General features: G+C 44.0%; 1 protein-coding gene across 4 annotated transcripts; it reads left to right on the top strand.

Annotated features, from left to right (window-relative positions):
* The first annotated feature begins 2,525 nt into the window (after positions 1-2,525).
* PPRC1 (PPARG related coactivator 1) lies at positions 2,526-21,866 on the top strand. 4 transcript variants are annotated; one of them, XM_074233842.1, is made up of 14 exons: positions 2,526-2,689; positions 5,609-5,809; positions 6,795-6,944; positions 7,289-7,387; positions 7,876-10,477; positions 10,697-10,750; positions 13,555-13,612; positions 14,192-14,259; positions 14,402-15,134; positions 16,477-16,671; positions 16,833-16,899; positions 17,054-17,175; positions 17,393-17,544; positions 17,836-21,866. In XM_074233842.1, the coding sequence occupies exons 1-14, from the start codon at positions 2,531-2,533 to the stop codon at positions 17,937-17,939; spliced, it is 4,764 nt and encodes a 1,587-aa protein (XP_074089943.1). In that variant the 5' UTR covers positions 2,526-2,530; the 3' UTR covers positions 17,940-21,866. The 4 variants fall into 4 exon arrangements, with proteins under 4 accessions (XP_074089943.1, XP_074089942.1, XP_074089944.1 ...); XM_074233841.1 differs by having other exon boundaries at positions 14,189-14,259; XM_074233843.1 differs by lacking the exon at positions 2,526-2,689 and adding an exon at positions 3,517-3,711 and having other exon boundaries at positions 14,189-14,259.
* The last annotated feature ends 1,025 nt before the right edge of the window (positions 21,867-22,891 follow it).

Here is a 22,891-nt window from a genome sequence, read left to right as displayed (position 1 = left end):
TTGACCCAGTTCCTTGTATATTGGAGAAATGAAGCCTTAATCAAAGAAAGTTGCTATAAAAAAAGTTCCCTGGTTTCCTGCTTTCATTCTTTATTAAATTTTTTTCCCTGCTTTCCTTCTAATCTTGGCTGCATTAATTCTGGTCTTTCAAAACATTTTTGTTGTTGCTATTCAGTCATGTATGACTCTTTGTGACCCCATTTGGGGTTTTCTTGGTAAAGACCTTGGAGTGCTTTGCCATTTCCTTCTTCAGCTCATTTTACAGATATGGAACTGAGGTAAGTAGGGTTAAGTGACTTGCCCAGAGTTGCAAAACTATTAATTTGATCTGAGAATAGATTAGAATCTGGGAAGATGAGTCAGCCTGACTCCAGGTCTAGCACTCTATCCACTGTACCATCTAACTGTCCTCAAAACTTTTTAATTTAATGGAATCAAAATTATCCATTTTATTCTCCATGGTTCTCCCTCTTTTTTTTTAGGTTTTTTTTTTTTTGTAAGGCAAATGGGGCTAAGTGGTTTGCCCAAGGTCACACAGCTAGGTAATTATTAAGTGTCTGAGACCAGATTTGAACTCCTGATTCCAGGGCTGGTGCTTTATTCACTTTGCCAACTAGCCACCCCTCTCCCTGTCTCTTATCTGGTCATAAATTCTTCCCTTATCCATGAATGAGACAGGTAAAATCTGTTTATGATATCACCCTCTATGTCTAAATCATGTACCCATTTTGAATTATTTTAATAAGATGTGAAATACTGATCTATACCTAGTTTTTGCTAGACTGCTTAAGGAGGTCACAATCTAATGGGGGAAATAGACACACACACACACACATCCATCCATACATATACATATAGATAGATAAAGAGAGAGATGATGAATTCAAAATACATTGAAGATAACCCAACAGGATAAAAACACTGACATGAAGACAAACAAGCTTCTTGCAGACTATAAGATTTGATTTGAAACTTGAAGACAGCCAGGGAAGCCAGGAGGAGGACACAAGAAGAGAAAGAATCCGGAGCATGATGACAGCCAGGGAAAAGGTAGAGATTTGAGTGATAGGGTTATCTGCAGGGAACAGCAAGGATGCCAAGATCATTGAATTTTAGACTATGTGGAGGGAGTTAATATGTAAAAAGGCTGGGAAAGCTAGGAAGGGACTAGGTTGTAAAGATCTGAAAAACCAAATAGAGCATTTTGTATTTGATCCTTGAGGTAATAGCAAACTACTAAAGTTTACTGAGTTGGGTAATGACTTTGGTCAGAACTGTGTTTTGGGAAAATCACTGATATCTGAGTGGAGGATGGACTGAAGTGGGAAGGTATGAATCAAGGAGACCAACCAGAAAGTTACCACATAGTCTAATCTAGAGGCCTTGACCAGGGTGGTCTTAGTTTCAGAGGAGAGAGGGGGTGTATTACAGAAGACTAAGAAATGTTTTGGTTATGGGAGGTGAAAGAGAGGAGTCAAAGTTGACACCTAAGTTTCAAGCCTGGTGGAGTAGAATTATGGTGGTTGAAGTCAACAGAAATAGAGAAATTAGCAAAAGGGGACATTTGGGGTGGGGGGGGTGGGAAATGAGTTGTTTTAGACAGATTGTGTTTAAGATGTCTCCAGGACAGTCTGAGATCAGGTGTTCTTTCTTTCTTTTTCTCCTTTGGACAAAGAGAAACCACAGAAGGCTTCTGAGCAGGAGCCCTGTTTTGGAAGATAAACGTTTGAAAGATTAACGGATTGCCTAGGGTAGAGGTGGATATTGGATTTAAAGAGTCTGAGGTTTTGGGGGGGGTATGTATGAGGATAACAAGGATGTTAGGGGATTTAGGGCTTCCGTGAGAGCCGGTGTCCAGAACGAGGAAGGTGATGCTTCCATTTACTCTGCTCAGTCACTTTAGGAAGGACTGTGACAAGGACTGCGGCTACCATGTCACACAAATCATCTGAAGAACCTGGGGCTGTTGAGCTTAATAGGGTTGGGAGTGGGGACTGATAGTGGCCTTTAAATATCTGAAGAAGTGGCAAGGGAAACTGCTTCCAGCTGGACCCAGTCCCACTTAAGAAACACCTCCTATTCCTAATGACTGAGGGCCGTCCACAAGTGGCCCAGGATGTCTCCGGAAGACTTCCAGCAACAGCCAGATGCTCACCTGTTGGATGCACAATAGAGGTGATTCCTGTTCCCCAGATGGGTTGTACCTATTGGAGGTCTAGCATGAGGAGGGGACCCGGGACCATCTGGCGCTAAGGGGAGGTCGAGGGTCACAGGTTGTTAGTTTTTTTTTTTTAATTTAATAACAACAAAGGAAACTGCACACCGGACTCCCCAGCCTTGCATAGGTCCACCTCGCCCGAGTTCAGAAATAACTACACATCCCAAGAGGCACCGCCCGCGCCAGCTCCAGGATGCCGCACTCATTGGGAGTTGTAGTCTCGCTGGGGTTTCTGGGAATTGTAGTTCTTCGCCTCCACAGCCGGTAGGGCGAGGCGGCGCTGGTGCTTCAGAGCCGCGCTCTGGGGCCAAGATGGCGGCGCGCCGGGGACGGGAAGACGGTGCCGCGCCGCCCCCAGGAGGGGGCCCCGGCCCGGGCCCCGGCGGCGGGATGCAGGGCGGCAAGCGCGGGTGCTGCAGCGGGGGCCCGGCGCCCCTGGGAGCCGCCGAGAGCCCTCGGGGCCAGCAGCAGGTGAGAGCCGGGCGGGCGGCCGGGAGGAGGCAGATGGGCACATGCCGGGCGGTGACACGTGGAAGCTCGGGGCGCCGGGGTGGGGAGCCGGGGCCGCCGGCGGCCGCCGCAGGGCGTCTTCGGGGAGGGGGGCGGCCCGGACCCGAGTCGGTGTGGCTGGAAGAGCCGCTGTCTGCGTGGAGGGCGCGGGGGAGGGAGGCTGGAGGCGCCGCGGGCTGCGTCGGGGCCGGGGCCGGGGCCGGGGCCGGGGCCGGGGCCGGGGCCGGGGCCGGGGCCGGGGCCGGGGCCGGGGCCGGGGCCGGGGCCGGGGCCGGGGCCGGGGCCGGGGGGGCCCTGGAGCCGGCCTGGGCTCGGCGGCGCCTTTCCCTCCCCCGCAGCCTCCGGGGCCCGGGCGCCCCCTCCCCGGTGTTCCCTGGCCACGTGGGGGTCTGCGTGTGGAGGGAGGGGTGAAGGATTTTCCCGGGAGAACTTGCTCCCCGCCCAGCCCTCCCCTCCCCGGCCTCACTGCAGTCCCCGCATCCACGTGGATCGGGCCGGCGCGGGGACCCCGGCGGGGCGGCCGCAGTCCACGTGGGGCGGGGGATGGGGCTTGTCCACGTGGCCCCCGTCCGCCCCCTCCCCCCCGCCGCCGGGCGGCTTATCTCCCGCGGGGGCCGGCGGCGAGGCCGGGCCGCCTGGCCCAGGGTGTGTCCGGCCCGCGGGGCCCTCCCCTGGACTGGGCCCGGGGCTGCGGGGCCTCCCCCCCACTGGGAAGCGCGCCTGAGAGCCGGGATCTTTTCCCAGAGGCCCTGGAGGATTTGGGGCTCCAGCCTGCCGGGCTTGGGGTGCCACTGCCCTGGGCTCAGAGGGCCGCAGGCTGTGGGCTTGAAGCCTTCCCTCGGGCGGGGGGCGGCGCGGGGGCGACTCATGGGTCCCTGAGGCGCGATTCTGGCTCCCCCGGCGCCTGGTGGGTTCAGGGGGTCGCAGGGAGCCTGGCCCTCTTCGGCGCCCTTTCTACCACAGCTTAGAGGCAGCCTCTGGAGGTAGAGGGTCTCTCTTCAGGGGGGCCTCATTTTTGAGGTGACAGACTTCCCTTTACTTGGTTTGGGTGCTGAGGTGGACTTGACATAGGACTTGGGGGTCCTCCTCATCCTTGACTTTGTTTATCTACAGGAGTGGCTCCTGCCTCCCCCTTCCTAGGAAAGGGTGGGCTTGTTACATTTTGAGCTCAGGCAAACTAGAGAAGTGGCTGGTCGGTCTGCCTGCCCCTGAAGGGTAGGGATAATTTAATGTTTGTTCTTTTAACTCAGTGTTACTACATGGGGATTAATGCTTGTTAACCTTGAACTCAGGTCCCACAGACTTGATACCTGGCTTGTAGTTGATATGACACTGTGCTTCCTTTTTTTTCCCGTTTCCTGGAATATCTAGTTCTTGAAATGAGCTCATCTTGTTGATAGGTTCCTTCCTACTTTAATGGGAATAGAAAGGAGAGGGATGAAAAATTGGTATTGCCTTCCCCCCCACAACTAACAGTATAATGTGTCCAAAAACATGGGTTTGAGCTTTCTTATAGCATCTTCATGTTATTAGCACCTGTTTGCTTTTGGGAAGAATGTTGATATCACTGCATTACTTACATCACAGAGTTGTTTCGAGAAGCTGCTTTGCAGCCTTTAAAGCACTTTATGACTCTAAGCTATTATTGGCATTTGAGAAGAATAGGTCCAGAAAGTAGTTGGACTGGGTTGGGATAAGCTCTGTGGCCCAGAGGTACTCAGGATTACCTGAGGGTAAATTTGTCCTAGGAATGGAATCTGGGGGGGGGGGGCTTTGGCTGAAGTTTTCTGGGTGGTGATGGGGTACAGCTAGAACTCATCTTGGGAGTGTTCACTGAAGCAGCTGAGATCTCAAGCTCAGATTCAACAGGTAGCCCTAATTACAGGTTTTGAGATGACTGGGTGGAGTTGAGTGCCTGATGCCTGATAGTCATTAACATCAACCTTGTACCTTTCCTTAAGTCCCCAGCCCTCATATCATTTCTTTTCCCCTCTCATTCTAGTCTTCAAGGAAGCACAACTTTTGTGTGTGATAGGAGATAGAGGGAGCTCAGGAGGAGACACAAAATAACCCATAGGGAGAATCTGCTCAGTTTACTCTTGGCCTTGGCATCTATTCTTCAAATGGAGCAGCAGAAGATGGCCCATCCATTTAACTCCCTTAGGAGTGGCCTATCCTGGTCCTCACCCACGCCCACAGCAGGCCCAGACTAGTGACTCCTACCTAATGAGGCTGACAGGGACTGTGTCTGCTCCTTTCCAGGGGAGTTTGGGGTGTGTCAAGGCCAAAATCTTCCAACCATATACTGATCTTCCTGCCTTTCTCAGACTCTTTTGTGACCTCTGGAAACAAGGGGTCATTTCTTATGTCCTTTCCTCTTCAGAGACATATTTTAAGAGATGCTATCTTGGTTGACAGTTTAGGTATTATACTCCATTGTACAGAAGAGAAAATGGAAGTTTTCTGAGGATATAGTAGCTTACTAAGGATAATATTTTTCTTAGCTTTTGCAAGGCAGTGGAGTTAGTGGCTTGCCCAAGGCCACACAGTAAGATTAAGGGGAAAATTGTAAAACTCAAAATAAATAAAAATCTTTAAAAAATAAACAAACCTAATATTGCTATGAACCTAACCAGACTCCTTCATGATCTTGATCTTGTATTGCTTTCATAATGAGCCCATTTATCTGGGCCCACCTTCTAGCCTCTAAGCCATTCCTTTCTGCTCTAGCTTCATGGTGCCAGGGTCTCTCCAGTAAGTTCAATGTATTTCTGATACCCCCTCTTTTCCCTACATTCCTTGTACCCAAAAGAACAAAAAGATAATGGCTTAGGGAGAACTAGGTGGGTGATGGTGAAAATTGTTTTTCTTGTTTTCCAGGCTCTGCTGGAAGAGGAGGAGGAAGAGGAAGCTGACTTCCTCAGCCTGTCCCAGCATGATTTCTTTGACCTGGACAGAGATGATGAAGCAGGAGTTGAAGAAGAGATGTTCCTACAGGACAAGTCCCTGTTGGAGACCATGCAAAGTTATATGGATGCCTCTATCATCTCTATCATTGAAGACTTAAGTGGGGTTGGAGAGGTAGGTAGTAAGGGGTGAGGAGGAACTCCAAGTAGCCAGGAGGTCAGAGAATGGAGGGAATTGGCTTATAGTAGAAGAGGGGCTTATAGGAAAGAGCTTGTTAAGTTTCCAGGGTTCCTTGATTCTGGACTTGAAACTTAGGGCACTCCCCTGACAGCACTATGGGGCCTTGGGTCACTTGAATTCAAGAAATAACTTATGTGGGAAGATAACTGAGTAAGAAAATGTAGGGGCGGCTAGGTGGCGTAGTGGATAAAGCACCGGCCCTGGAGTCAGGAGTACCTGGGTTCAAATCCTGTCTCAGACACTGAATAATTACCTAGCTGTGTGGCCTTGGGCAAGCCACTTAACCCCGTTTGCCTTGCAAAAACCTAAAAAAAAAAAAGTAACAAAATATATTTTGATTTTTGTACTTTGAATATATGGTGTAAACGAATCAAGCAACCTTATTGGCTGTTTCATAATTGTCTTTGTAGGGATGAACCTCAGGGATAGGAGGGTGTCCTGTTTTGTAGAGGGAGGCAGGAAAAGATCTATAATCTCGAGTCTATAAATGTCTTCTTAAAAATTTTGATCATAAATTCCATATTATTGATTTCCTTTGTAATCCTCTGTATTCACTTAAAAGCACTATGCTGAAAAGGGTCCTTAGACTTCACTAGCTTTCCAGATGGCCCTGTGATGCTACAAAGATTAAGTATCCCAGTTCTAGAGTCTATAGTTGTCGGTTCCAAGTAATCGAAGGACATAGAAGAAATGGCAAGAATAGAACCCAAGAGTCCTTGTTCTCAGACCCATCTTTCTGCATCTACTCCTGTAACATTCATTCTTTAGGGGGATGACTTGGGAGGTTGGGGAGGTGAGTCTTTTGGATTCCAAGCGGGATTGACATGGGGATGTGTGGCATCTGAACTTTCTGCCTATGGACCTTCTCAGTGATAAGCAGGTTGTAACCAACTGTCTTTTTTTTTCCCCATGGGAACAGCAGAGCAAGCTGACCTCGGAGGACCAGAATGAAGTATCTCTGCTCACAGCTCTCACTGAGATACTTGACAATGCGGACTCTGAGAATCCCTCACCCTTTGACACCATTCCTGACTCCGAGTTGCTGGCATCTCCCCGAGAGAGCACCTCGGTTAGTGTTAAGCTGCAGGTTATTGGCTGTGTTGCTCCATGGATAGAACAAATGCTCATAGCTGGGATTGTGTGATTAATCTTATTGTGGGTCATTTCATCATATATTTAGCCCTTGTGTTCCCAGAGGGTCCCAGTCTCTGAATAGGAGCCAAGTAATATCAGTTGATCACCATTATCTGTCTTTGACAGGGATGGACCACAGAAATGGGGATGGAATCATTTGTAGTGGCTGAAGAAAACTGTCTAGAGTGATTGGCTCTCCTGTGACCACTACTTTTATTCTGCTCCCGCTCCCCCCCCCCCCCAGCCAGGGACTGATTGACTTTCTTTGTACCCCTTTAGTTGCACAAACTGCTGGGTTTTTCTCGATCATCCCCAGAAGTTGATATGGAAGACCAGTGGGGACCCAAGACACACAATATGACTCCTGCTGTTGGCAGGGTGAGTAAAGTGAGTTGGAGCCCAATGAAGAATCATTAAGTCAAGTCTGGAAAGACCAACATCTGGCTTAAAATAAGAACTAGAAGGGTTCCTAAAAAAAAAAAAAAGAAATTAATACTGGGCAGAAAGAGTAATTTGCCCAATATCATAATGCTGGTAATTGGCAGAGCTTGGAATAGATTGCCAGGGTTGTGAATTACAAATAGTATCTTTACAAAAAACATCCAAAAATAAACAACCTGGATTTTTTTTTTAAATGCCTTTCCTAAGAGTGGCTAAGTGGCACAGTGGATAGAGCACTGGCCCTGGAGTCAGGAAGACCTGAGTTCAAATCCAGCCTCAGACATTTAATAATTACCTAGCTGTGTGGTCTTGGGCAAACCACCCAAATCTAGGAGATTGCTCCTTATTTTCAGTGACTTCTTTGCTCCTCAGTTCCAGTGACTTTTCTCCCTTCTGACTTGCTCACTTTTCCCCTCTCCATATAGGTTGAGATGTGTCTCTCTGATTCCTCCTGGGATCTTTCCCCATCTTCCTTCTTGGAGACCTCTTCCCCAAAGATTCCAGGAAGGAAGACTTCAAGATCCCGGCCCCGGTGGGGTCAGCTTTCCCCTCTCCAGCGCAGTGATGGAGAGGAGGAAGAAGATGTTGGACTTGACAGAGACAGAGTCTCAACAGTGGGCCCCTCTGTAGATAAAACTGAAGACTTCCCTATGCATCTGGCCTGCCCGGAAGATGAAGAAGAGGAGGAGACTACCCTGGTTGGAGAGGAAAGCATATCCTCTCTAAGTGAGTTGGTACGGGCCATGCACCCATACTGTTTGCCAAGTTTCACAGTTTGTTTGGACTCCCCTGGGGATGAGCATGAGGAACAGACTGAAGAGTTGATGCTGGCTGAAGGGGGTATGGTGCTGGAGATCCTAGGCCAAGGGTCTATGACTGGTGAGGCTCTGGAGATTCCAGTGGTTCTGCGCCATCTCCCTCCTCCAGGCCAGCCCATGGAAGAGTTGGAGACTGACGTTACACAGAAGCTGCTAGAGTCTGATCTGGAAGCTGAGGTCCCCATGCATGGGGAGCAGTCCCTTCAGAAAGAATCCTCAGTCCCAGGCAATATTGAAGAAGGGAGAGAGAAGGAGCTAGCATGCTCAGTCCTGCCTAGTGATGAAGTGATGCTGGCCTCTGTTGATAGCCCCAAAGAACCCTCTACACATATATCATCTTCAGATACACAGAAAGGCCAGAGGGGCCATAGGAGTCGGAGAAAGAAGAATGAAGCATCCCCAGATAGGGATGGAGACAGAACCTATGTTCGGAAGCTCAGGTCCTCTTCTCGAAGCCAGTCCACCTTTGCTAGCCAGTCCTTAGAACCACCCTCTCAGGGGGTCTCCAGAGTGATGACTCAGTCATCCTGTGGTCGGAGAAAGCTCCGGGCCAGGGTGGCCGAACCCAAACTGATGTCAAGTCTAAGAAAACCAGATTCAGCCGAGCTTGACTCTGCCCCACCAAGTCCCATTGGTCAGTCTGACCTGGTCAAAGAGGAGCCACTGACTCTGTGTTCAAGCAGTTCTGAAATGTCCTTGGCCTCAGGGCTTTGTGATCAGTCACAGACCCTGGAGCCAAGCCTTGAGGTCACCAGCCCCCAAAGTGAGGGGGTCTCAAGCCCCTCGAAGGCAGAATGCAGTGCCAATCCTGGGCCACCGGAAGCCAAACCTCGACCTTTGAGTTTATCAGAGTATTGGCAGCGAAGGCAGCAGCGCCAAGCAGATGAGCAAGTGCCAGAGCCCCAAACCCCTGCTGGAAAGTGGCCCAGTATCCCAGAGACACCCACGGAGCTAGCAGACCTCCCATGCCTCATTGTCCCCTCCAAGACAGCTGAGCAGCCCACTGCCTCTGGCACGGCCAGGCAGAGGATAGCCCAGCAGCCAGTCCCCAAGCCGACTGCTGCTGCCATTCCCTCCAGCTTGGCTGCCACTGAAACTGACCTACCGTTGCCAGCCAAACACACATCTCTAGCGAGGCAATCTATGCCCCCCTCCTTGTCCCCAGCTGTGCCTCCTGCCGGACCCATGCCCCCAACTGTGCCTCCCACAGCAGCTCTTCCCCTCACAATGCCTCCAGTTCTGCCACCCACAATGCCACCCCTTTCAGGTGGCCCAGGAATGCCATCCATGGTGCAGCTTTCCTCTAGTGGGCAGGCAATGCCTGATTTGCTTCTGCCACCCCTCCCCCCACCCTGTTTCCCAAGGCCTCCTGATCCCTATCCCCAATTTGCCCCAGTGCCTTCCTGGCCCTGCTACCCTTCTGTGCCACCATCTGTTAACTATCCTTGTTTGCCACCCCCAGTGCCAGGCACATCCAATGCCTTTCCAGTACCCACTACCCCTGCTGTGCCTTGGGCCTTACCTCCTGCCCCAGTGACAGCATATGGTTCTGATCATTCTTATGGGTCTATGGGCTGGGGTCCAGGCCCACAGCCTCCTTATTGGTCAGCTGTGCCCCCAAACGCATTGCCGCCACCACCTCCACCACCACCACCTCCACCACCACCTCTTCCTCCCCTGGCTCAGAGCATCCCCCTACCCACCCAGGTTACTCCCCTACCCACCCAGGTTACTGACAGTTTTTCCACTGGGGCACATGATAGTGTACCTGCCTCTAATGCAGTGTCTGTGGTTCTGTCACCTAATCTTGTGCCAACTTCCCAGGAAGCCCCTCAGGCAGCACTCTCAAGAGTAGATGTCAAGCAAGGGTCAGCTCAGCAACCTATGAGGTCCTTGTCCCCCAGACCTAAGTTGGCCACTCCAGAGAGCCCAGATGCCAGAAAGAAAGAGGTTCCTGTTGAGGAGCCAATGCTCCCAAAGGGCCAACCCATGCCAGAAGGTTCTGCCCCCCAGAAGGCCCAGTCTGAAGCCAAGGAGAGTAGGTGTAGCGAATCACCAATTGTCCCTGCAGATGCCACTGGGCCAAAGCAGTGTCAAGTGGTCAAGATGTCTAGTGTCCATCCATCCCGACTTCGGAGACTCAACTTTCTGCCTTCCACACACACCCAGGGTTCTGAGGATGTGGTACAAGCTTTTATCAGTGAGATTGGTGAGTGGTTGGGAACAGGCATATTCTAGTCTGTTCTCTGGGGGAGGCTTGCAATGGGTAAGGGAGATCCAGCTAGTTAGCTTTCTTTCCCAATTTTTTGGGGAGGGAAGAGGGAAGTGTTAAGGGCCTCTTGGATGCTTTGGTGGCTATGGAAATAGAATCTTGTCCCTCACCAGTAAGTAGTTCTAGCTATATACATTCTTCCCTTTCTTGCTGTAGGAATTGAAGCATCTGACCTATCCAGTCTTCTAGAACAATTCGAGAAATCTGAAGGTGAATAGCAAATTCCCTTTTATTTTTTGGGAGGGTAGGTAGTAAGTAGAGTGGGATAAATTGTTGGTTTTCCTACTACATTCATTCTTTTAATTTCTTTAAAATTTTTATTGCTTATTTTTTTGTTTTTACATCACTTTCATTTCCAAACATGGAGCTCTCTACTTCTTAGCCAAAGCACCACTTCTATAACAAAGAACCAAAAAGTGGTAGTGGTGGTGGTGGTGGTGGTGAGCAGTTTAGCCAAAACTAACCACGTTATCCTAGTCTCACCTTATATCCAGTATTCCCAAACCCATAATTTCTTACCTTTACAAAAATGGGGGCAGGTATATATTTCCTCTCTTTTAATAGCAAGCTCAGTCATTTTTATTGCACATCATTCTAGGATTTTTTTGTTGCTTTTTAACAGTGTAAATTTTTGCCTTTAAACAATGTTTCCTGAGTTCTGTTTACCTTCACTCTTTAGTTGATAGGAGTTTTTCCATACTTCTCAGTATTCATTTTCCACCCAAATCTATTTCTGATCACTTTTATTTCTTTAAAGAAAAAAATATTTTATTGGTAGATTTTTTCTGTATATCATCTGTATTCCCACTAAATTTTGCCTTGTTTGAAGGAAGAATAAAAATATAGAGGAAAAAGTTTCAAATCTAGACAAGACATCACCCAATTCCAACATTGTACGCTAAGATTCCTACTCACAATCTCCAACCTCTTTTGTTTTTAACTTTTTGGGGGAGGTAATCAAGATTAAGTGACTTGCCCAGGGTCACACATTTAATAAGGATCTGAGGCCAAATATGAACTCAGGTCCTCCTGATTCCAAGGCTGGTGCTTTATCCATTTTGCCACCTAGCTGCCCCTCTAACCTCTTTCAAATAAGGTGAATTCTTTAATTATGATGGCTAACTTTTTGATTCATCTTAATTTGCTTTGCATCTTTTTTTCAGCAAATCTTTCTGTGTCCTTTTTATCATTGTTGTTTCTTGTAGTGCAATAATTTTCCTTTATGTTACCTACCACAATTTGTTTTAACCTTTTCTTTTCCTTTTATACAAGGCAATGAGGGTTGTGACCTGCCCCAGGTTACCAAGCTAGGAAGTGTCTTTTTTTTTGTTTTTTCAAGGCAGTGGGGTTAAGTCATTTACCCAAGGTCACACAGCTAGGCAATTAAGTGTCTTGAGGCCCTATTTGAACTCAGATCCTCCTGACGCCAGGGCTGGTGCTCTAACCACTGTACCACCTAGCTGCCCCTATACCATCATTTTTTTTTTAATTCCTTGATCTCTTTGGGATAATTGCTTAGCAATAGATTATCTGGGTCAAAGGCAGGATAAACTGATGGGCTCATATTTTTAGTGTAAACACTTATACTTTGGAAACTGGAAAAACCCTAAATTTAAGATTTGATGTAATTGTTTTGTTGATTAACTTAAGACTTAAAGTAACAGAAAAATTTGTGCAGATTAAATTTAAAAGGTATATATAGTTTTGTTTTGGTTTTTTGAGATCCAAGTTGTCAAAACATTGATACTTTTTGGTCAAAGGGTTTTTGGCATTTCATTCACTTTCTTAGCATAATTCTAAATTGTTTTCCAGAGTGCTTGTTCAAATTCATAGCTCTATCAACAGTGTAGCCTGTGGTGTTTAGGCAGTGTTCAGTAAGGTATTTTGGTCCTTTGCTTGGCTATTCCCTGAACGAAATCTAGACCCAGCCCCTAAGAGATAGCATTCCAGATAGAGATACAGAGGAAAGAAAAGCAGGATGAGAATCAACTGAGCATGGGATACAGAGGAAAGGAGAGCAGGATGGGATTCAATTGAATATGTTGCTTTAAAAGCTTATTCTTTTTTTTAGAAAGATTTTATTTTGCGTTTTACAGTTTTTCCCCTAATCTTGCTTCCTACCTCTCACAGAAAGCAGTCTGTTAGTCTTTACACTGTTTCCATAGTATACGTTGATCCACGTGATGAGAGAGAAATCATATCCTTAAGGAAGAAAAATAAAGTATAAGAGATAGCAAAATTACATAAGATAACTTTTTTTTTCTAAGTTGAAGGTAATAGTCTTTGGTCTTTGTTCAAACTCTACAATTCTTTCTCTGGATACAGATGGTATTCTCCATTGCAGATAGCCCAAAATTGTCCCTGATTGTCGCACTGATGGAATGAGTAAGTCCATCAAGGATGATCATCACCCCCATGTTGCTGTTAGGGTGTACGATGGTTTTTTTGGTTCTGCTCATCTCACTCAGCATCAGTTCATGCAAATCCCTCCAGGCTTCCCTGAATTCCCATCCTTCCTGATTTTTAATAGAACAATAGTGTTCCATGACATACATATACCAACGGTTTGTTAAGCCATTCATTCCTCAGTTGAAATTTACTTAATTTCCAATTCTTTGCCACCACAAACAGGGCTGCTATGAACATTTTTGTACAAGTGATGTTTTTACAAACCTTTTTCATAATCTCTTTCAGGGTATAGACCCAGTAGTGTTATTGCTGGATCAAAGGGTATGCACATTTTTGTTGCTCCTTGGGCATAATTCCAAATTTCTCTCCAGAAAGGTTGGATGAGTTCACAGTTCCACCAACAATATATTAGTGTCCCAGATTTCCCACATCCCTTCCACCATTGATCACTGTCCTTTCTGGTCACATTGGCCAGTCTGAGAGGTATGGGTATGAGGTGGTACCTCAGAAATGTAAAGCTTATTCTTCCTGGATTATTATTTAATTTTTAAATCCTGACCTTTAGTACTCATTTGAGCTATTAATGATGTTTGATTTCTTTGCAGTCAAAAAGGAGTGTGTTCCAGTGGGACCTGCTGATACCTTAGCTATAGGAAACTCAGGGTTAGTATGAAATGGGGGTTCTCCATAGATTTTAGTTGCTAGTGGTTGTCTTGATGAACCCTTCTCCTGAAGTAACTCTGCTTCTTAGAGTTAGAGAATCCCTCCTTATGCTTATTCTGACTGAGGGTGTAGTGTGAGAATAAGCCAGCATGAAACTTGGGCTCCCAAATATCCCCATAGCCACTTTCCTTTCACAACCACCACCCCTCTTCCACCCTCCCAGTACTTCATTACTGAAGTTCTTGGCTGGCCTGGAGCTTCCCTTGTGGCTACTTGGGGGAAGACAAGTCTCCAACTTAAACCTTTTCCTCCTCCTCTCAGAGCTCAGCTTTCTTCCTCTCTTCACCCTAAGAACATTCTGTGTTACTTATCTTGTCCTTGAGACATTCATTTGAAGAGGTGGCTGCTTTCTTCATTTCGCAAGGGTCTGAGAAAAGAAGCATTTTATCCCTCAAAGAATTGGTGACAGAGGGAATGGTGGAGATACTGCATCTTACCTGGTTGTAGTTAGAACAGACAGTTCAAGGGATTCCTCAGATGGAATGAGACTTTAGCTAGGTTCTCATCTCTTCCTAGCAGGATGGACAACTCCCAGGAAAAGCGACCTCTTGATAGGTTACAAGCCCCAGAGCTGGCCAACGTAGCAGGTATGAGTAATGGGAGTGAGGGGAGTATCCAAGCCCCAGATTTTGGGTTTCAGCACTTGATGCTAGATAATCATGTTGGATATGTCATGCAGCTATTTTGGTGATGGGATAATTTAAATTGTTTCTCTTTTCTTTCCTGCAGGCTTAACCCCTCCTGCCACTCCACCACATCAGCTCTGGAAACCTCTGGCTGCAGTCTCATTACTGGCCAAGCCAGGGTCCCCTGATTCCCCTACCCAAGATAGAATACAGAAGCCAGTGGGAAACACAGAGGCCAAACGTGCAGCTGCAGCTCGGCTTCGAGGTCGGGTCCCAGGTCCTAGCCCAATTCATGTGGGCTCTGGGGACCATGACTATTGCATCCTAAGCCCTACAGTGGCCCCAGGGCCTGAATTGGGATCCCGCTGGAATGTCAAACGACATCAAGATATTACCATTAAACCTATTCTTTCTCTGGGCCCTTCAGCTGCCTTGCCGGCATGCCCATCCATGGGTCAGAAACAGCAGCTGGACCATAGGACTAGTGAAGAACTGGAAGCAACCCCTCCAGCCCCAACCTCTACCCCTGTCCAGCACCCTTCTGTGCTGCTGTCCCCAGAGGCTTCACCTGGCCGGAATGATGACACTAGGACTCCCTCTGGCCCTTTGGCCAAACAGCCAATGCACTGCTATCAGAAGACCATTGCTTCATCCAGCCCTCCAGGTCGGGGTTGGCGAGGCCGCAGCAGCCGCTCGTGCTCTAATGGGGCCAGTGAGGCTTCTTCCTCCTTGTCCTCTTCATCCTCCAGATCCAGGTCCAGGTCCCAGTCCCAGTCCCACTGCCATTCACATTCTCGGTCCAGGTCCATCTCCCCACCACCAAAGAGGTGGCGTAGGTAAGCTGGGTTAAGTTCCTCCCCTTTCTGGAGGAGCTTTGGGTAGATGATCCATTAGCACTTAACTTTCTGTGTCAGACAATGAAAATAAGTGTTTGGGATTCAAAGAAAGGTAAAGTTCAAGTCCTTGAAGAATTTATATCCCAATAAGGGGAGGCAGCAAGCAGCAAACAATTCTGTGTGGCAAGATATGTAACACACAACATTGGGCTTCTCACTACTTGTTCACAAGGCTCCATCTACAGGTTTAGAAGGGTTTCTTCCCTCCCCCAGCTCCCAAATTTGAGGTTTATGCCAGGGAGAAGCCAATAGCTGAGGGGGTGGGGTGGGGGCTGGTGGATTATAAAGTACATGAAGTTGAAGAATGTGAGAGGCTTGCAAAGGCAGGAAGAGACCAGATTGTGAACAACTTTAAAAGCCATAGGAAGTATTTCATACTTCATCTTAGAGTTTTTGAGGAAGGGAATGATATGGGCAGATTTGTGCTTTATTTAAAAAGATCATTTTGGTAGCTCTGTGGAGGATAGACTTGAAAGGGGAGAGACATGAGGCAGAGAGGCCTGGGGGGACATAATGACTTGCCTCAGGTAGTGGCAGAGAAGAGGAGGAAATGTTTATGAGAGGTGTTACTTTACTCATATATGATCTGACCTGAGAAGATTGAGGAAGGAGGTTGTCCTTCCAGTTGATGCTGAGGAAATGCCATTTGTGACTTGGGAACTTGATTAAGCAGTCTCAGGCTCTTACCAACCATACAAGTTAGAATGCTTTAGATGGAGTCAGTAAATGGTTTTACCACTGAATACTGATAGAAAATGCCCCTTTCTATGGGACTGTCTGGTAGAAATGCCTTTAAATTTGTAATTGTCTTTCTAATTTCCAAGTTAGCTTTTGGCTTATCTTGAACATTAAAAGAAACTTTGGGTTTTCTTTTAATTTGGAGAAATTTTTCTACATCTTTTCTCATTTAGTCCTCAAAACATCCCTGAGGGAAAAGCAGGCTTGGTGTCATTATCCCTACTTTACGATTTGGAAATTGGAACCAAAATGCAAGGGGAGAGTGTATCCCCAGGTAGAATTTAAACTCTTTGAAAAGAGAAACTTTAATTTTTTTTTCCTTTTTATCCACAGCTCCTAGCACAGTATCTGCCTGCTATAATGGGCACTTAGTGAATGATTAACTGGGAAAAGAGGAGGCAACAGTCTGAATTAGAACTTAGGTTTCTGATATTTAATCTAGATTTGTGCCCATCCACCATGGAAAATGGTGGGTTGGGGATGTCTCAGGGACAGAACAGATATGAAGATTTAACTAAAGGTACAGAGTCTTCTTATTTTCCAGGTACAGGTCCCATTGTTCCCGTAGTGCCCGATCTTCTTCTAGGTCCAGCTGTGATTCCTGGGAACGCTCTCGACGTAGATCTTCCTCTTCCTCGTCTTCCACTTCTGCTACTTCTACTTCTTCTTCATCCTCATCCAGTTCTCGGAGCCGGTCTCGTTCTCCATCTCCCCGAAGGAGGAGCAATAGGAGAAGGAGGTAAGTATGAGTATAGGCTGGAGAAGTCTCTGGAGTAGTGAAACCAGAATGGTGGTGTCTTGGATCAGGGTGTGGGGGGAAAAAGCTGATATAGGCAGTAAGGTTCCCATGAGTCAGGTCCCTGGCCTGCCTACCTAGTCTGCAATTCCTCTCCTGCTTAGGTACGATTACTATGATTCCCAGGACCACTACCAAAGGCAGAAAATTCTTCAGAAGGAACGTGCAATAGTGAGTTAAGGGTAATAGGGTGGGGAGAAAAGTATATTTTGAATGTAATTAAGGATATAGCGTACTACCCTCTACTTAAGAATAGAGTAATAGAGGGAAAAGAGGTCCTGGCTAATGTCTTTGCTTTCCCATGTATCCAACTACCTGAATCCAGGAGGAAAGGAGGGTGGTCTTCATTGGGAAGATTCCAGGCTGCATGACTCGGTCAGAGTTGAAACACCGGTTCTCAGTCTTTGGAGAGATAGAAGAATGTACCATTCACTTCCGCTTTGAAGGGTAAGTATTGGTTTTGGAGGAGAGGGAAACATCCCCTCCCCCATTCTACCATTCAGCCCCTTATAAGCTACTTTTTCTTTCCAACATAGTTGTCATTCTACTCATTTGAAGAGTTAGCAGGCAGCTTATTTCTGATCTTTGGAATGATGAGATGGAGGGTGAGGAGTCAGTCCCTTAAGATCTTATCCCTTCTTATCCTTTCTTCATCTTTCTTAAGTGACAATTATGGCTTTGTCACCTACCGATATGCCGAAGAGGCATTTGCAGCCATTGAGAGTGGTCACAAGCTTCGGAGGGCAGGCGAGCAGCCCTTTGACCTCTGCTTTGGGGGCCGAAGGCAGTTCTGCAAGAGGAATTATGCAGATTTGGGTGAGTAGTAGTAGAGAGGCCTAAGAACTGGGGATCCAGGGTGGTGTGGCTAGGACTTGAGGCATTGGCAAATCTTAACCCATTTGTCCTTGGAGGGCAGCTGAAGCCCAAAGAACCAGGGGATAGACTTGAGAAAGATCTCTTTACCCCTGGCCCAGAATCTACCTTGGAGGTGGTGGAAAAGCTAAAAGTGGGCTGAGTAGTGTGTCTGATTCCTTGATACTTACTGGGAGGGGGGGTCAGTCATTTTCCAAGCTTGCCCAGGATCAGTCTTTCCCTCTGCATTTGTAGACTCCAACTGGGAGGAGTTTGACCCTGCCCCGGTGAAGAGCAAATTTGATTCAGTCGACTTTGACACATTACTAAAACAGGCCCAGAAGAACCTTCGGAGGTAACCCTAGGCCTCCAACCCTTGTCCCTTCAGAGGTCCCTCCTCCTCGCCTTTCTGGAGCACCCTTTGCTTCTGGATGAGGAGGAAAGAGCTGCTAGTGAGATGGCTGTTTTATAATGAAAATGGAAAAATAAGTGAAATTAAAAAAAAAGTAAAATGAGATTTTTCTAAAAAAAGTTTTGTTTTTATAAAAAGTATTTAACAAAATTTGCATTCCTTGTGAAGTGGGTGGTGCCTACTGCATGGGCTCCTCATTTGGGGAAGGTCTAAATCACTATGCAGATCAATAAACAAAAGAAAGGAAAATCTTTATTGTGTTGCTATATATTTCCATCCTCAAAAGATCCTATCTACTTTGTGCTTCACCAGTGCACCTGATTGTGCTTCTGATTCCTAGTCTCTCTCCTCTAGGGACTTAAGGGATATCTTTGACTTACCCTTGGCCATGTGTGCTTGCCTGCTTTGTTTGGGTTCATTGCTCCTACTGTTGCCTACCCTTGTGGAAACAATCACTGGATATAACTCTGAATAGGCATTTTTGACTGTCTAAAAGTTTCTGAGGATTGGCTAGTTTGGGAAATGAGGGTTTTCTCATCTTTTTTAAAGAATCTTGTTAAAATTTAAGGATAGTTTCCCCTCTTTTGGGATATGGTCACATGCTAGGAAGTAAGTCACTAGTTTTATTGGGGTAGTTTTCTACTTAAGAGAGGAGTGGAGTGATGTCATAATTTTTTTCTCTACTCCTTAAAGTCCAGGATTTGAAATCAGGGTTTGAATCCTGCCTCAGACAGTCTTTAACGTGGTCCTGGGCAAGTTAAATCACTTAATTTATTTTGGTTCTATTTTTTTTTAATCTGGAAAATGACAGGTATACCTGTTAATATGGGGTTGGGGAGGGCAGGCAGTTCTGAAAAAGATCAAAATAATGAATCTAATGCTTGAAGTGGAAACTAAAGAACTTAAATTCTGAATGATAAACAATAGTTTTAATAAAGATAGGGACAGCAATGAGACAGCATATCAGATTTGTAGAATGCAGCTTTAGCTTCTGAGGGAAAAAGTTTTTATCTTTAAATGCTTTCTTCAATAAGAAAGAGCAGATTAATGATTAGTCATGCAACTTTAAAATAGAATGCCATCAAAATAAAACCCCTCAAGTACTTCTAGGAATCCTTAAAATCAGAGAGAGTAACAAAACTGGAAGTAAAAAAACCCATTGAACTAACAAAAATAGATTTTTAAAAATCATCAAATTATAAATACCAAAAATAAAAAATGAATTTTCAACCTAAGAAAAAATAAAAGCAATTATAAGGAGCTATTTTGCCCAGCTAAAACTTAGAGTCTAAATTAAATGACTGAATATTTACAAAACAAATCGTTCAAATTCATAGAACAGGAAATAAAATATTTAACTTTATTATAGAAAAAAATTGAACAAGTCATAAATGAAATCCCGAAGGACAGGGGCTGTGGGTGAGGCCAGGCAGATCCAGATAGATTAAAAATGAATTTAGTAATGTTTAAAGATTATTTTCAATACTACATAAAACTGTTTGCACAAAATAGGAAAATTAAATTATTTGGAATAAAAAATCAAGGGGATCTAATAAACTCCTGTTAGGAAACAGATATGGTCCTGATACATAAAGCAGAAAGAGCAAAAAACAAAACTATAGACCAATTCCATTAATGAATATGAGTTCAAAAACACAGGGATAGTTTAACATAAGGAAAACTTAACATAGTAACAAAATCATCTATAGATACAGAAAAGGCTTTTAACAAATTATAACTTATTCCTATTAAAAATACTTGAGTATAGGTATAAATAAAATTTTCCTTAAAATGATAAGAAATATTACTTAAAACTATCAGCAAGCATTATTTATAATGGGGATAATTTAGAAGCCTTTCCAATAGCATCGAGTTAAAATAAGGAGGCCCAGTATCACCAGTATTATTTAATATTGAATTATAAATGCTAGTGATAGCATTGAGAAGATAAAGAAATGAAAGAAATCAGAATGGGCAATGAGGTAACTTTTTTTTGTAGATGATATGGTGATAGGCTTGGAAAATCCTAGAGATTCAACTGAAGTTAGTTGGAACAATTGATAGTTTACTCAAGTACAGCATATAAAATTAACTCACATAAATCAACATTAAGTCCAACAAACCTTGTAAAGAGATAATAAGAGATGCCTCCATTTAAAATAACTAGAGTATAAAATAACTGGATTATACCTGCCAATATAAACCTAAGAACTTAAAGATTTTAAAAACTGGAGGACTATTGTTTGTGGGTGGGCAGAGCCATATGACAAAAAAGACAATTCTACCCAAACATATACTTATTCATAACGCCTTCTCAAATCACCAAAAGATCATTTTATTGAGCTCAGAAAATAATAAAATTCCTTGGAAAGAATAAAAAGTCAAGAATATCAAAAGAATTAATGAAAAATAAAATGTAAAGGAAACTATTTGATATTAACTAAGAAATAGAAAGGTGGATCAGTGGACAAAATAGACTTATAATACACAGTAGTAAATGACTAGTGACATTGTCTTTGAAAAACAAAGATTTAGGCTTTTGGGATAAGAATTCACTATTTGGTCAGCTAGGTGGCACAGTGGAAAGAGCATTGGTCCTAGAGCACAGGAGGACCTGAGTTCAATTATGGCTTCAGATATTTGGTACTTACTAGTTGTGTGACCTTGGGCAAGTTATTTTAACCCACTTCCTTTCAAAAACCAAAAAAAATAAAAACAAAAACTTAAAAATTTTGGAAAAACCAGAAAGCAATCTGGAAGAAATTGGGTATAGATCAAATATCTCACATCATTTACCAAGATAAAGTCAAAATGGATAGTGATCTAGATATAAAGGAAAATATAAGAAAATTAGAAGAACATGGAACATGACTTATGGATCAGAGAAGAACTTTTGAATGAATGAGATGGAGAACACTGTTAAGATGTAAAATGTATTATTTTGATTTCATTAAATTAAAAAGGGTTTGTACAAATAAAACCAATGTAGTGAAGATTAGAAGGAAAGTAAGATTGGAAAAAAAATTTTATAGACAGTTTCTCAGAAAAGGTCTCATAGCTCAAATATATATAGAAAACTTTGTTAAATGTATAAGAATACGAGTCATTCCCCAATTGATAAATGGTCAAAGGATATGAACAGGCAGTTTTTTGAATAGTCATGTGAAAAAATGCTTCATAATTATTGGTTAGAGAAATGCAACTTTGAACTATCATTTCATATTTGTCAGAAAGACTAAAATGATGGGGAAAATGACAAATGTTGGAGAGGATATGGAAAACCTGGAACACTAATATATTGTTGGTGGAATGGGGAACTGATTTATTAGAGAAACAAGCTGGAATTATGCCCAAAGAGTATAAAACTGTACCCTTTGACCCAGCAGTACCACTCTGAGGTATGTTTCCCAAGGTGATCAGGGAAAAAGGAAAAGAAACCTGTATGTTCTGTCATATCTGGCAGCTTTCTTTGTGCTGACAACTGGAAATGAGGGAATGCCCATCAATTGGGGAATGGCTAAACAATTTGTGGTATATGAATGTGAAGGAATACAACTGTCTGTAAGAAATAACGAGCCAGTTGATTTTAGAAAAACATGGAAAGACTTGCATGAAGTAATCAAGATAGCAGAACCAAGGAACATTGTATACAAAAAAGAGCAATATTGTTTGAAGAACTGTGATTGATTAACCACAAAAAAACTATGAAGGAAGATGCTCTATCCTCCTCCAAAGAAATGATAAATAGAAGTATGCATAGTATGGTTTTTATATTTGTGTGTGTGTGTGTGAATATATAGATATATTCATACACACACATACATGTGTCTTTGTGTGTTTATGTATATCTGTGTCAAAATGATGGATTTCTCTAGTGCTGGTTGGGGAGGGAGGGAGGGATACAATTTGGAACGTAAAATGTAACCAAAAAAATAAATAAAAATTTAAAAATAGGTAAAGAAGGGGTATTACCAAATTACTTCTATGGCAAAAATAATATCATGATACTTAAACCAGGGAAAGCCAAAGTGGAAAACTATAGACCAATTTCCCTAATAAATATTGATGCAAATTTTTAAATAAAATACTAGCAAGAAGACTATAGCAACGTAGCCCACAAAGATCATAAACCATAATCTGGCTAGATTTTTGCCAGAAAGACCAATTCAATATTAGGACAATTGTCAACATAATTGATCATATTAATAACCAACAAAAATTCTCAAACTATTTTTTTGACAAAATACAATATCTGTCTCTGTTTAAAAAACAACCTACAAAGTGTTGGAATAAATGGAGCCTTAAAATGGTAAAAAAAACCAAACCTAAAACCAAGAAGTCAACATTATTTGTGATGGGGATAAGATAGAAACATTTCCAGTAAGATCAGAGGTGAGCTAAGGATGGCCATCACTATTACTATTCAATATTGTACTAGAAATGCTAGCTGTAGTGTTAAGAAAAAGAAATGAAATAGGCATAGGCAAACAAAATTTACTTTTTGCAGCTGATATGATCTTGAGAGAGTCAACTGAAAAACTAATTGAAACAACTTTAGCAACAACATAGTTTAGAAAATGAACCTGCGCAAATCATTACTATTTCTATATATTACCAGCAAAACATAACAGGAAGAGATAGAGAAATTCCATTATGATGACTATGAAGCATTTGGGGGTGTATCCTTGGAACCATCTATGAATATAATTAGAAAATGCTTCACGCAAATAGACATTTAAATATCAGACAATATTAATTAATGGACAGACCAAAAAAGGACTATCACCTAAATTAATCAGTGCCATACCAATCAAACTACCAAAGAATTATTTTATAGAATTAAAAAATAAAAAAAATTTAGAGGAACAAAAAATTGTAGAGCTCAAGAGAATTAATGAA

This window comes from Macrotis lagotis, chromosome 4 (genome assembly GCF_037893015.1).
Source record: "Macrotis lagotis isolate mMagLag1 chromosome 4, bilby.v1.9.chrom.fasta, whole genome shotgun sequence".
In the NCBI taxonomy this organism is placed as follows: domain Eukaryota; kingdom Metazoa; phylum Chordata; class Mammalia; order Peramelemorphia; family Peramelidae; genus Macrotis; species Macrotis lagotis.
This window is presented reverse-complemented; position numbering and strand designations above follow the sequence as displayed.